Raw genomic sequence first — 15,119 nt, 5'->3', positions numbered from 1 at the left:
ATCACTACAACACTAGCCACAACGTGCGCACTACATTTACGCATTGTTTCGTCCACTTTCCATTGCTCTCTATACATTTGCCTCTTTGTAGCATAATTATTTTCGTCCAACAATATTTTGCCACAGTAGCGACCACACCGGAAGAGAAACCCTTTAGTTTAGCACAAGTTAAGTTTCGGTTTTGTTTTTGCCTTCGGGTGTTGCCACATAAATGAAAAACAAGCGGACCATCATGGGCTCTGGTGTTGCCAAATCATGTGCGAGAAACAAGCACCAGTGTTGCAATGAACGTCTACACGCTCTACTGTCTCTGTCTCCGATGTGCGGGCCAGGCTACTAAACGGGAGGGCCGCAAACCTCTATTTGAAAACTTGTGAAATGGGACATTATGTAGAAAGTACATAATGAGTACTTTCTACTTTTGGTACTTTGAGAGTTTGAGTACATTTTGATACCAATACCTTTGTGCTTTTACTCAAGTAGATTTTGAATTCGGGACTTTTACTTGTAGCAGAGTATTTCTAGCCTGGCATTGGCCAAACTGATAACGGGGAGGAACGTGAGAGTGAATCCACCTTCAGTCTGGCCAATGCCAGGCTTGAGTATGTCTACATTGCAGTATTGATACTTATACTTAAGTAAAACATACCTAAGATACAACATTTTTACATACAACAACGTTTTCCACCACTGGCGTTCTCCGACAATTCAAACAAAGTGAACCTTACCTGTGAGGTTCTTCAGGCCCAGCTGACGCAGGCCAAAGTTCCCGTCGCGCCTGTAGTTCAGGAAGATGGCCAGGGAGTAGCGGTCCTCGTACAGCTTGGTGCCTCGGATGATCCTCAGGTTCTCCAGAGGCAGGTAGTCGAACTGGTTCAGAGCCACAAGCACGTACCCCGTCACCTCGCGGATAGACTGCAGAGAGAGAGAGAAAGAGAAACAACGGAACTCAACAAAAGGAGGGTGGCATTTCTGAGCGGTGCCAGCCGCTCCAACAAGTAACCGAGTGTGTTTGTCCGTATGTCTGTATGAGCACGGCAACAACAGCTGCAGCTGATTGCAACACAAAGATGCAACCAGTTACACTAATGAAACACAGGAGACGGTGCAACACATGCGCCACTTAAAGACATGCACACACACAAGCTGGCTCAGTACATGTGCGCGTGAACATGTGTAGTACACACACACACACACACACACACACACACACACACACACACACACACACACACACACACACACACACACACACACACACACACACACACACACTAAAGCACCATTGCTCCGCCCCCTCTGTGTTCCTATTGGCTGGGGTTTAAACAACCATAACTCCAACTCTAAACTTCCCAAACTTAGTAGGTGCTCTTAAACGGCCATTAGGGACAGGCTGTAATTGCTACATTAAGGCTAAAAGGATAACACAAAAAAATCCTTGGGACCTGTTTCCATTGTGGTCCTATGCATTCAATTCATCAACATTGCATAACAAATTTACAAATAAAAAACACTATATGTACAAAGGAGAAAAATGAGAAACGGCAGCCGTGGATTGGAATTTACATTTACCTCCCCTTGTGGTCTCCTGCTAGGGTTTTTTTCAGGACAATTTAAAAGGACATCCTTTAATGGATGGTGTTGTGGCCGTGGGTGTCACTCACTTTGGAGAAGTAGTTAGACAGGTGTGTACTGAGGGCACTGTCCCTTTGACTATCTAGCATCCGTCAGCAAGGTCACTTTCGACACCAGCCGAGTCACTCATTCGGGAGCACCCTGGGGGTGCGGGTGTCTAAACGTCGCTAGAAAACTTTGGCACCGGGTGTGACTGAGCAACAAAGGACCGTCATCACTTTGATGCTTCAAATGTCATTTAGAATGGACGACATAACTAACTGTTCGGCCTCACGCCAGGAGCCACGTACGCTATGCGGCCCCCGGATCGGGGGCGCTGTATGAATCAAAGTGACACTCCGCTGTCCACTCTCTTGGTGCCCCATCATCCACCATTGTGGCGGCTGTCATTAGCGAGACAGGTCTTTCCACGCCGTGCCCTCCACTGACTGCCCGCAATCATCAGGGGCTCGCCTGTAAAAGTGGCGCCACGCCACTGACGACCTGGTAATGCCTAATTTATCTCTGTCTCTGTCGTCCTCCGAAAATAGCCAATCTACAAGCTCGCAACGCGTCGCAGATGCGACGCGTTGCCAGCTTGTAGATCGTCTATTCTCGGCACGCAACTCCGTACGTACGACGGACTATAAGTATGGCTTAAGGCAGTGAAGTCCCATGGTGTGGTTGACTGGCAGCAGCGCCACGGTGGATGACAGCTGTCACAGAGGACATGGCCGTCAGCCATCAAGAGGTTGTTGCAGTCACATCTCTGTCATCATCACCACGCTGATTAGTCTTAATAAGCATGGAGAGACCAGACACACACAGGGATGGGAAGGTGCGAGTTGGATTCATATTTTTGTCTGTGTATACTAGTAGGTTCAGCATCCAACATAAATAAGTATGGGGCAGTAAAAGGTCGGTGTGACAGACTGGCACACATGTGACCAAATGGAGCCATAAGGGTCCACATTTGTGCCCTCACTGTGCAGTGTGTACCATCACACGTAAGAGCCAAACACGGACATCTGAGTTAATAGAACTAATTGATTTCATTGATTAATCAATAGTCAACAATTTAATAAAATAATTGATTATATATTTTGGGCATGTTTTTCAAAATTTAAAAAAAGGTACACAATGTTTTTGTAAAAGACGTGTTGCAATGCGACACGTTGTGAGCTTGTAGATCGTCTGTTGGCACTATTTTTAGCATGACACCGATGTGTGATAATCGTAATAAAAATAATCATTAAATGCGCTTTAGCCTATAAACAAAGTTACATACTGTATGGGTGCTCGTCGTCGATTCTACAGCCCTAAACAGCGCAGCGTTTTGAAGGAAATAATTAATAAATAGTTGCAGCCTGCAGGCCCCTAATCCAGTGAGGGACAGGCTAAACCCTCCACCACCTCCCCAAAACTGTGACCCGGTCTTGGACAGCCCTGCTCCCCCTGGAACCCAGAAGGCCTTTTCTTCATCATAACACACCAGCATCCATAGCAAAGATTTAAAAAACAGCTTCCTAGTTACCTAGCAACCTCCAAAAAAAAAAGAAAAGAGGGGGAAAATAACTGCTGCCAGCATGGTGAAGAAAAAAAGGGAATGAGAAGAAGGGGAGAATAAAAGAGGGCAAGATAGCAGCACGCACTGGTATCTACAATGTTCTCAGGCTAATTTAATTTAGGGATTTACGGGGCTGATATTCAATTCGGGCCCTCTCACTTCATGAGAGCTTTTGTTCACTTTGCCAAGCCTGTTTATTCGCCCTGCTAGCTTGTTATTTTCAAGCCGGCCGAATCGATACTTTCCAAAGTGCTGCCTGTGTATGCAGAGAGAGAGAGAGAGAGAGAGAGCGGATGGCACACACACTGTTTGTTCTACCCTCCTCTTAGATTGTTTGTTCGATAACGAACTGCGTGGAGAAAAAAAGGCAAACAACTTGTAATGATTACAGTCCAGTGCAGAGTTAATGGCCAGACCGGGCTCTGCGTGGTCACTTTCATTAAACACTGATCAACAAAACAAGCTTTACCCTGCCTAGTGCCTACCCCTGCAGGCAAGACTATAGCTACTACTGTACTGTGTGCCAGGCCAACACACTACAGCATGCTCTCATCTGAAAGACATGTTCCAAAGTGTTACTGTTACATCCCCGTCCAGGGGAATAAAAGGATTGTCACATACGGGTTGTCAAGTGAAGTTTTGTTTTTACTGCTTGTTCTTTTTTTCAGTTTTCTTGAATTATGGATACACAAAAAAAAACAAATACATGAACTTAAACCTCTGATTTTATATAATGCAGAAAAATACCCCTCCAACGCACAAACAATAAACAAATAGAACAAACTTAACCTTGTTTTTAAACCCCTGACTATCATAACCAACACCAAATCAAAAATACAATAGAAGTCTACTCTAATCTGACTAATCTAAACTATATCAAAAGTTAACTGTATATTACCTGGTGCTGGGGCTCTTCACAAAACTGTGAAACCTAATCACATGTACTGTATATTGATATTAGCGATTGGGTTCAAAAAAGTCAAAGGCAATGTGTACTAGAACTGAACGTCACTGAACTTTCAGTACTCAACATTCAACACACAATAGACGGATTTCCGCGCGACGTCATCACAGAGCAGAATGCGCAATCTGCGCATGCCTGGGGGAAAGGCGCGTTCGAAAATACAGCCCTGAGCGGCAGTGAGCGCACTGGCCAATACAAACTAATAGGCGAGTGTGCTCCGGTGCGTAATTTCCAAACGCACCCATAGGCTTCCCCCCGCAGCTGCGCGGTCATATTCCTCTCATGTTTACTAACAGGAAACCTCTCTATAAGGACCACACATATGGAACAGCGTCTAACACACTGCCAATTAACACAGCTGCTGACAGCTTGATTGGTTTAGCTTGATGGAAGGTGCCCCACCAATCGGTGGCAGCCAGGTCTCCTCCAAAGCAAAACCTGTGCTGGATCAATGCATGCAACATTAAATAATAAAACAAATAGAACCCTTACTGTACATTTGAACACCAACATCTAATAGTTACACCAACATTAGACATTGAGAAACACCAATACGAAACTAAGACAAAAAAGTCATGGTAAGCTAATCGAGCCCACTTTGTGCACGTGGGGTGGTGCGCAGTGTTGCCAGATCGTGCGAGAGAAACAAGCAGCAGGTCTACGAAAACAAGCCCAAACAAAAGAAGTGACCAGTTTTACCATCATTTAGGCTACAGTACTTTGACTATTTGAAAATAGCCTATCTACAAACTACAAACATTAGGAAGGAAGCCCAAATAAGCAAATGCACTTCAGAAACTACCAATATTTACAGCAACGCTTATAATAAGCAGACTTGGCAACACTGGTGGTGTGGTCGGTTTCGTAACGGGCATGTTCCGCTCCCTCTCGTGTCAGCAGAACAGAACCCAACGCCACGTTGAGTCATTAGCGTGAGCTACCGTATTTAGCCGCAGCACAATTAGACCACAATTACAGGCTAAATATAAAAAGCATGACCTTGCGTCGTCCTGGATTTTTTCCCAGTAAAAAATAGCGCCTCCACCTTCAACTCAAACCAAAGACACATACCGCAGGGCAACAACGACAGTGACACAGCCTTATTTTGCTTCTTAAAGGAGCACTTTCAACCCATTTTCAACCTCATATTCATATAATTGGTCCTAAATGCTCAAGATGGCACAATTCCTATCTATTCACTCACTCTGCGTCTCATTTGTGGGCTATATGGACAGTTCAGAAACCTTCCTACCAATGACATCATCGATGGGGGATTCCCACTTCCCATTATTGGAAACTACAGCATATATCTTACTGGAAGGTTAGCAGGTTGAAATAGAAGCCATTGTCCTTGCAAAAATACAATAAAATATCCAAACCTGCCTACTGATCATGTCACTGGTAGGCAGGTTTGTGAACTGTCCACATATTTCCTCTGAGTCACAGACAGAACTTTTCAGGCCGTGACCCTTCGAAAGAATCATATTTGAAGTGGGGACCCCCACCCTGACAAGCTTTGGAATTGTAGGCATTACATTCATTTGACTAGAGCTCACAACGCCTTGCACTGCGAGGCATTGTGAGCTTGTAGATTGACTATTTGCACAATGTTTGCCTCTTTCTTACGTAATATTTGACAATTTGGCAAAAAAGGGTCTTAAAAGTAATTAAATTGTAACTTTAGAAATGTGCAGACATACCCTGTATACACTTACATATATATTATATTGTATGTTGGTTTGTTTACTGTTGAGTGAGAAAACAATGTTGCACATTAAGCTAATCATCTGGGGACCCCCCCTCCAAAATAATTTGGGGACTCCCCTGGGACCCATAGTTTGGGAACCACTGTATCACAAGCAAATTATTGAGGAAAAACAATATTATTTTGCCTCTGTAATTAGCACCCTGCTGACCAGCATGTTGTTGTTGAACAACGTCTCCAGTAGAAACTGTGAACAACCCCATTGCTCCCCCAAACCCCAAGAGAAGGGGGGGGGGGGGGGGGGGGGCATGGAAAAGAGCAAACATGAAAGAGAGCGAGAGAGAGAGAGAGGGGGAGACAGGTTTACTAGATTAACGAGGATTTTCAGCCACTCTCTCTCCTCTCCCCTCCTCTCTGCTCTCTTGCAACACAGGGCATTTGTGAGCGGAAGTATGGCGGCGGAACAAAACCCTCACTTGAGTCACCGAGACGTGCCCGGTTTGGAAATGGAGTCCTTCAATCCTCAACTTCTGAGAGGAGGGAGGGAGGGAGGGAGGGAGGGAAGCCAGTGGAGGAAAGATGGGGGGGGGGGGGGAGAGAGGGCTAAGAGAGGAAAGGAGAGAGAGGGAGATGGACCAGAAAGAGAGAGAAAGAGAGAGAGAGAGAGGGAAAGACAGAGAGGAAAGGGGGGGTAGTGCCGGTGGCAGGGAATGTTAAGGGAGGAGGGGCTCAGTCAAGTGGATCGGAGAGAGAGGGTCTCCATATATTTTAATGCATAATTAAAACCCCACCTGTTCCAGCTCAGCAAGAGCAGAGAGAGAGAGAGAGAGAGAGAAAGAGAAGAGAGGAGGGCAAAGGCATGGAGTTGAGATGGATGGATGTGGGCCGGGGGGCTGGTGTTTGTGTATAATGACATACATTAGCATGATTATACCTCCCATTTCCATACAGGAAATGTGGGTTTGCATGTGCTGATGGGGTACGGCGTTGCTACCTAAAGCCCCTCTGAGACAACCCCCACCCCCTGATCCATAACTATAACAGCAAAATAACAGGTTGTCGCTGTCGAGGTAGAAACCTCTTATCTCCGTATTTTAACGCCCTCCTTGATCATACTACAGCGTCACACAAAAGCATCAGAAGTAGCAGATCGCCATGCTCGAAGCTCGTAGATCTGCTACTTTTGCTACTTGGGATTTTAACCCATTAAGACCAGGAACGCATCTCTGTCATATTTTTGATTTCTTTAGGCTATTCAAAAATAGCAGATATACAAGCGCATAGCGCGGCACCGAGTGCCGCGCTATGCGCTTGTAGATCTGCAATTTGTTTGAAAAATCGTGAAAATATTGTGCAAATCTTTGAATATATATATTTTTTAAAGCAAACAAGTCTAACTCAAATCGTTGGTACTGGGGATTCTACAAATGTTTTTGTAGAATCATTTTTTGAAAATGTATCAGGCCGTGGACCCCCTATTTCAAAATATTTTGTTCCAGGGACCCCCAGAAGTTGTAACAGAGTTAAAAATGTTTGCTTAAAAAAATACATATTCAAAGATTTGCACAAATTTTCCACAAATTTTCTAAAAATAGCAGATATACAAGCTCATGGTGCGGCACCGAGCTTGTATATCTGCTATTTTTGAAAAGCCAAAGAAATCTTAAAAATGACAGAGATGCATTTCCGGCCTTAATGGGTTAAATCCTGTTTGTACATGTGTTCTTTCCACCTGACAGACACGAGATGGAATGCCTACCAGTGTCGTATTATGGAAGCAGAACGTACACGACCATATAGCACGTCCGAATACACTTCAGCTCCGGCAGACGGTCAAGTTGAAATATTGCCTTTGACCGTGGCAACGTGGGAGAGAGGTCGTATCACAACCGTGTTGTTGCCATGGAAGCACCTGTAGTAAATCTTTTGTGAAGTATTATTCTCTGACCTCAGTGTTATAAGCAAAGCAGCGGGTTCTCAAACGTTTCAGGTCAAGGACCCCTAAATTAATATGCATTTTGCCCCAGTCGCCCCATATTTTGTACCAGTGGACAAAGATTATTAGACAAGATTTGCGTTGTTAAAATGTTTTTGAAATATTCCAAAATATTCTCATTTTTAAGATGAGCCAATGTACTGTATGTATAGGTTTAAAGAGGTAAAGCTGTATGAATTATTTATTAACACATTTAGCTGGTGACCCCCTGAAACCCCCTCAATGACCCCTGAGGGTCCCTGGACCATCCACAGACCACCGAGAGACCACCCACAGACCACCCACAGACCATCCAAAATGAGTTGCAGCAACATAGACATTTCTTGCAGGGCGTCAGTGACGCTTTCAGTGTGTCACGGCCTTAAGAGATTTGGGAGAGGAAATCTTTGATACATGAGCAACAATGTGTGCGTGTGTGACACTGTGTGTGTGTGTGTGTGTGTGTGTGTGTGTGTGTGACACTGTGTGTGTGTGTGTGTGTGTGTGTGTGTGTGTGTGTGTGTGTGTGTGTGTGTGTGTGTGTGTGTGTGTGTGTGTGTGTGTGTGTGTGTGTGTGTGTGTGTGTGTGTGTGTGTCATTCTGAGGCAGGAGTATTCCTCTCCCTGGGAGTTACAGGACTTCCCTCTGGGCCTGGCCGATGACATCAACTTCAAACAGGCATTCCCAGCATGCCTCTCTCTTGGAGGTGCTGAGGTGTGCGTCCGTCTGAGTGTGCCTACCTATGTGTTTTCATGCAACAACAAAAAAAATGCCACGTGAGATTAGAGAGACTTTACTGGAGGAACGGTAAACAAATGAAGCTGTGTAGCTCCTTTGTCTGGAGTTCCATCCCTCGCCTCGGCGATGGGTCAATGCCAGCCCTTTTCCCCAGAAACACCCATTTGGCTCAGGGAGCTCGCTGCACATTCAAACAAGGTGGAATAAACTCAAACACAAGCCTAGGAAGACAAAAACTACAGTAAATACAATCTTCTGTGTTCATTTAACTCTGAGAATGTACAAAATGTTGTAGTTACAAATGGATCAATTATAGCACTGAGGATTTTACTGTGATATGGAACTCAGGCTGTCCAGAGCCACAGATCAGACCACTATGCCCATATATGGTCATGTACATGCCATATATGGGACCGACCAACTTCAAACTCGGTGCGCACATCGGCAAGGACTCGAGGGAGTGCGGTGCCCGCCGCCGAGTCGTTCGACACCGATATGTCCAAATACATATTGTGTTTGTTGAAACGCCTGGCCAGGCTGGATGCAACCCCTAGTCTCCACAGACAGTAGGTAACTGAGGCTTTGAAGCAGCAGCAAGCGTGTGTAGCCTACTTCACACACTGGCCGAGGCGGCGTGTTGTTTGGACGTCTATTCTGAGCCTCACGCGTTGCGACAGTAGCAGAGCTCTGCTTGTCAAGACGCATTGACGAGCGGTGCGCTGCGATGTGTGCACATCACCACCACAACATACCATGACACTCAAAACAGAGCAGGAGCATGGAGCAACGAGTAGACTACTGCTGCAGGCAGGGACGTGCACAGATAGACTCTAGGTGGTGCTAGAGCACCTACCCTTTGCCCTCTTGACCAGAAGTGCCCTTTTGAAAAAAAGGGGGAGAAATAGTTTTTTTTTTTTTTCAGTTTACAGCAGGGGTCTTCAACAGGGGGTCCGGGACCCCTAAGGGGTCCTCAAAGTTACTACAGGGGGTCCGCCAATTCTTTATGTGATATGATTTTTCTTTTTACCATAACCACTCGAAACCTAGCATCCCTCTTCTGAGGAGAACTTTAGCCAAAAATAGCAGATCTACACAACGCCTCGCGCTGCGATCGGCTATTTTGGCAAAGAGGTATAGGTGTAGAGGGAAAAAAGAGCAGACCAAGTCAACAAAAAAAAGTATAATTTACTTGAGCACCTGCCCCTCAAAATGTCTGTGCACGCCACTGGCTGCAGGAGGAAAACACTGAGGGATTTTTACTTTAGTATGTTTTGCACATCTATTTGTTAGTGCTGTGTAGTGTTGTACTTGGGTGTGTGTGTGTGTGTGTGTGTGTGTGTGTGTGTGTGTGTGTGTGTGTGTGTGTGTGTGTGTGTGTGTGTGTGTGTGTGTGTGTGTGTGTGTGTGTGTCATTCATATTAACCTTCATATGTATATTATTGTTTGTAAATGTGATGTGCTGACGTGCTGTGAGATCGGTTATTTCCGGTATATTGCTTTATGTATCAGACAATCCACATTTCCCAAAAGGAACGAAACAATGTTGCGCCCAGGGACAAAATAATCCCCCCCACAAAACAAATCATCATATTTAAGTCGGCTGTATTTTAAAAGCAGTACGCTATTGATACCAACATTAAATGTAGGTTTAGGTTTTAACGTTACGACCACACACGTCAAAATGATGGTAAATAAACATCTTGGCCTTCAGTCAGGCTCTAAGTATATTATGTAGGCCTACTGTACGGCTCATAGGAGCACGTCTCACACTGGCAGAGGCAAACGCATCACGCATATCACTCTGAAACGCAAGTACACAAGACTACTGTTTGAAGATCAAACCATAGCCTACATACTGTACAGTGAGCCAGTGAACCTGAGCATCCTCCTCATCAATGTAGTAGGACCGCAAAATGCTAAACTATTACAACTGAGAGATGACAGCTAAAAATGTAATCAACATAATAACCAACACCATGTTCATTGAAGAAAGATCAGATGAATCAGATCACTTTTGTCTCTATACCACCCTCTGGCTGTCTCTCTCTCTCTCTCTCTGACCGAAACTTCAAGGGACACAAACTAATAAATAAAAACAATTTCACCTGTGGCTTGGCACCCTATGGCGCCCCTAAGGACTTGGTGCCCCGGGCTATCGCCCAGTTTGCATGGCGCTGCCACTGGCCCTGAACAGGTATTTAATTCAGTCTGACCAGAAGCAAGGACAAAAATAAATATACCCAGCAGACATTTATAAATGAATGACCCAGAGAGGGGGGGGGGATATAAACAGCACAGGCATGAATGGTGGTCCCCCCCTCCTTCCACCCCAGCCAACTGTTGCTGTCGGGCAGAAACCTCTTATCTCCACATAACTGTTTGTTTTTTCATAATTAACGCCCTACTTGATCAAACTACAGCGTCTCACAAGAGTATCATAAGTAGCAGATCCACAAGCTCTAAACGCGGCGCGAAGCGACGCGTTTAGAGCTTGTAGATCTGCTACTTATGCAATTTTCTTATTTGAATCCTGAAAAGTAACAGTTTTTGACATATGAGGTTTCCACCCGACAGAGACGAAATCGAACCCTGTGTATTAGTATGGATAAGACATGACTGGAATCGTTTTGTTTCGGCCAATTAAGTCTTAATCTGCAATTTGTGAAATAGCATGAAAGGAGACCCCCCCCCCCCCCCCCACACACACACACACACACTAGTGCTGTTTACCAAACAATTAGCACAATATGTAAGAGTGTGATGTTTTGTTGTTAAATAAGCGAAGTTTGCGCAAATCTTTGAATGTATACATATATTTCTAAAGCCAACATTTTGAACTCAAATCTTTACTTCTGGGGGTCCCTGGAACAAAATATTTTGAGACGGGGGTTGGCGGCCAAATACCTATAATTTTGGGGGTCCTTGACATGAAAAAGTTTGAGAACCACTGATCCAGTGGCGCTTTCAGTGTGTCACGGCCTTAAGAGATTTTGGAGAAGAAATCTTTGATACATGATCAACGACAGAGAAGAGAAAGTTCTCTGAACTCAATCACATTTACCATACTGCATGATATAAATCGTCTCTGTCTGTGTGTGTGTGTGTGTGTGTGTGTGTGTGTGTGTGTGTGTGTGTGTGTGTGTGTGTGTGTGTGTGTGTGTGTGTGTGTGTGTGTGTGTGTGTGTGTGTGTGTGTATCATTCTGAGGCAGGAGTATTCCTCTCCCTGGGAGTTACAGGACTTCCCTCTGGGCCTGGCCGATGACCACACCTTCAAACAAGCATTCCCAGCATGCCTCTCTCTGTGAGGTGCTGAGGTGTGCGTATATGAGCTCTGAGTGTGCCTACCTACGTGTTTCCCATGTGAGATTAGAGAGAGTTCACTGGAGGAACGGTAAACAAATGAAGCTGTAGCTCCTTTGTCTGGAGTTCCATCCCTCGCCTCGCCGATGGGTCAATGCCAGCCCTTTTCAGAAACACCCATTTGGCTCAGGGAGCTCGCTGCACATTCAAACAAGGTGGAATAAACCCAAACACAAGCCTAGGAAGACAAAAACTACAGTAAATAAAATCTTCTGTGTTCATTTAACTCTGAGAATGTACAAAATGTTGTAGTTACAAATGGATCAGGTATAGCACTGAGGATTTTACTGTGATCCTGGACGGAGTTCCTAGCTGCTCTTCCTTGGCAGCGGCGGACTTTGCTTCATGACACTGCTGTGACCACGGTAGAGTTAGGCCTGTCACAATCCTATTGTAAAATTGGCGTCTGGGAGGGCCGGACCATGTGACTCTGACTCAGACATAACCATAAACAAACCCATACGCCCATATATAGGCAGGACCACGGCCACGTCACTCTGACTCAGACATAACCACAAACAAACCTGATACACCCATATATAGGCATGTCACTATGACTCAAGACATAACCATTAACAAACTCTCTCTCACTGACCGAAACTTCACAGGAAACAAACAAATAAATAAAAACAACTTCCCCTGTTGCTTGGCACCCTACGGCGCCCCTAAGGACTTGGTACCCCGGGCTATTGCCCAGTTTGCATGGCGCTGCCACTGGCCCTGAACAGGTATTTAATTCAGTCTGACCAGTAGCAAGGACAAAAATAAATATACCCAGCAGACATTTATAAATGAATGACCCAGAGGGGGGATATAAACAGCACAGGCATGAATGGGGGTCCCCCCCTCCTTCCACCCCAGTAAATTGTTGCTGTCGGGCAGAAACCTTTTGTTTGTTTTATCGTAAATGAATGCCCTACTTGAATCCTGAAAAGTAACAGTTTTGGACATATGAGGTTTCCACCCGACAGAGACTAAATCGAACCCTGTGTATTAGCATGGATAAGAACATCATGACTGGAATCATTTGGTTTCGACCAATTAAGTCTCAATCTGCAATTTGTGAAATAGCATGAAAGGAGACCCCCCCCCCCCCCCCCCCCCCCCCCACACACACACACACACACACACACACACACACACACACACACACACACTAGTGCTGTTTACCAAACAATTAGCACAACATGTAAGATTGTGATGTTTCGTTATTTTTGGTCTAAACCTACGTTCCTGTACTGTAGGTTATTCAGCATCTTTACAACCCAGTGTTGATCCAACTCACTGTGTTTTAGCCACAGATGTCTCAGGCCTTGCAGGACTATATCGTCTCTGTCGGGCGGAAAGACACCTCAAAAACTGTTACTTTTCATGATTCAAAACATTCAAAAGTTGCAGATCTACAAGCTGATTTGATCTGCTACTTTTGATGCTTTTGTGTGACTGTAGTATGATCATTTACGAAAAAAAACACAAAAAGTTAAAATACGGAGATAGGAGGTTTCTAGCCCCGACAGCAACGACATAAATAGAATCTAACTGTGGATACTATAACTCTGACACCCGGACGTCTTCACACCAAGGCCTTCGCCGGGGCTTGAAAGCATCCACTTCACATCAAAGGAGGAGCTTTTCCTGCCCTCGCAAGCAATTCTCCGAGAGTCTATCAGCGGCGGCGGCACGCTGAGCCTGTTGAGATAAGAAGGAGTGTAGCTACCGTGTTACGGCTTTACTATAGTATCTGTTGTAGCTTGACCCGACACGTCACCTCAAACCAGTCTGGAAATTCCACTGCAGCACATCAGTATCAAAGACATGGAGTTATACGGAGTTGCAGGAGACGCATAAAGCGCTTGAGTCACTTTCCACACGTGCCTCCAGGGTTGGATTTGATGGTGTGTGTGTGTGTGTGTGTGTGTGGTGTGGTGTGGTGTGTGTGTGTGTGTGTGTTTGTAGATCTGCTACATATATTTTTAAAGCGTACATTTGAACTCAGATCTTTGCTTCTGGGAACAGTTTTTTGAAGAAAAAAAAAACGTATGTTGCTATAATATCAGTGGTTCTCAAAGTTTTTCATGTCAAGGACCCCCAAAATTATATGTATTTGGTCGCGGACCCCCATCTCAAATCATTTTTAAGTTTAGAAAATAACATCACCCAGCCAAGTGACAGGTTTAGGCTCACTAATCCATGCCCAGACAACCACATGCTATAACTAAGCTCTGTGACCTTGACCTGTGACCATAATAATAAAGATAATAATAATTCAGTGGAGCAGGTCGTGATTCTTCTAGCCCCAACGTATGTTACCAAGCTTGATCCCAATCAGATTAAAACCATCTGAGTTTATCAGTGTGACAGACAAACAAACAGACAGACAGACTCTGGTGATTACAATACCAGCCGCTCCGCTGGGCATGTGTGTAACAATGAATTATCCATGATCACTTCCCATACAAACAACTACAAAAAAATCTGTCTACGATGAACTGAAACTCTTATTTCTCAATGTGGGGGTCCGGGGTACCACCGCAGGGGTCCAAATGGACACTTGGGTGGATCCATTTGTTCAGTTAAAATAACACTGAGGATTTCATAGTATATATTGAGGTCCCAGAGATAAAAAAAAATAAAAGAAAGAAAGAAAAATAAATCATGAATGGGGGTCCGTGGCCAAATGCATATCAAACTGGGGGTTCTTGAATTTCAAAATGTTGAGAATCACTGGTCTACTACACCAGTGGTTCTCAAACCTTTTCATGTCAAGGACCCCCAAAATGATGTATTTGGACATGGACCCCCATCTCAAAATACTTTGTTCCAGGGACCCCCAGAAGCAAAGATTTGAGTAACAAATATTCGCTTTAAAACATATATATTCAAAGATGTGCACAAATTTTCATGATTTTTCAAAAATAGCAGATCTATATCTGCTATTTTTGACAATATGGATAAAGTGGTTAAAATAATTGTGATGCTTTATGAACACATTTTGCTGGGGACCCCCTGGTACTAATTTACTTACATTGTCTCCTGTTACTTTTTTTGCCCTGAGATGTAAAAAGAAGAAGAAGAAGAAATCCTTAACTATTCTGGCTGAAACCTGCGCTATACCTACAGCAGAGCAGACAGCTGCTGAATGTGACAGAGTCAGCATTTCCAGACGAAGTCTATGGGTTCGATTTGGATAGGATG

The 15,119-nt window shown here is 44.6% G+C and overlaps 1 protein-coding gene across 3 annotated transcripts in view; it reads right to left on the bottom strand.

The window, feature by feature from the left end:
* The window catches only part of erbb4b (erb-b2 receptor tyrosine kinase 4b), a 623,270-nt gene that overhangs the window by 268,863 nt on the left and 339,288 nt on the right, over positions 1 to 15,119 (bottom strand). For all 3 annotated transcript variants that reach the window (XR_014602804.1, XM_084085440.1, XM_084085441.1), the window contains exon 3: positions 729 to 915. Coding sequence is in view for 2 of the 3 variants with exons in the window: in XM_084085440.1 (XP_083941566.1) it covers positions 729 to 915 (187 nt within the window). In the remaining variant the exon portion in view is untranslated. The remainder of the gene's footprint in view (positions 1 to 728; positions 916 to 15,119) is intronic.

This window comes from Gymnoscopelus microlampas (assembly GCF_963454915.1).
Source record: "Gymnoscopelus microlampas genome assembly, chromosome: 17".
Lineage (NCBI taxonomy): Eukaryota > Metazoa > Chordata > Actinopteri > Myctophiformes > Myctophidae > Gymnoscopelus > Gymnoscopelus microlampas.
The sequence above is the reverse complement of the archived record's forward strand: the minus strand, read 5'-3'. Positions and strand labels throughout refer to the sequence as shown.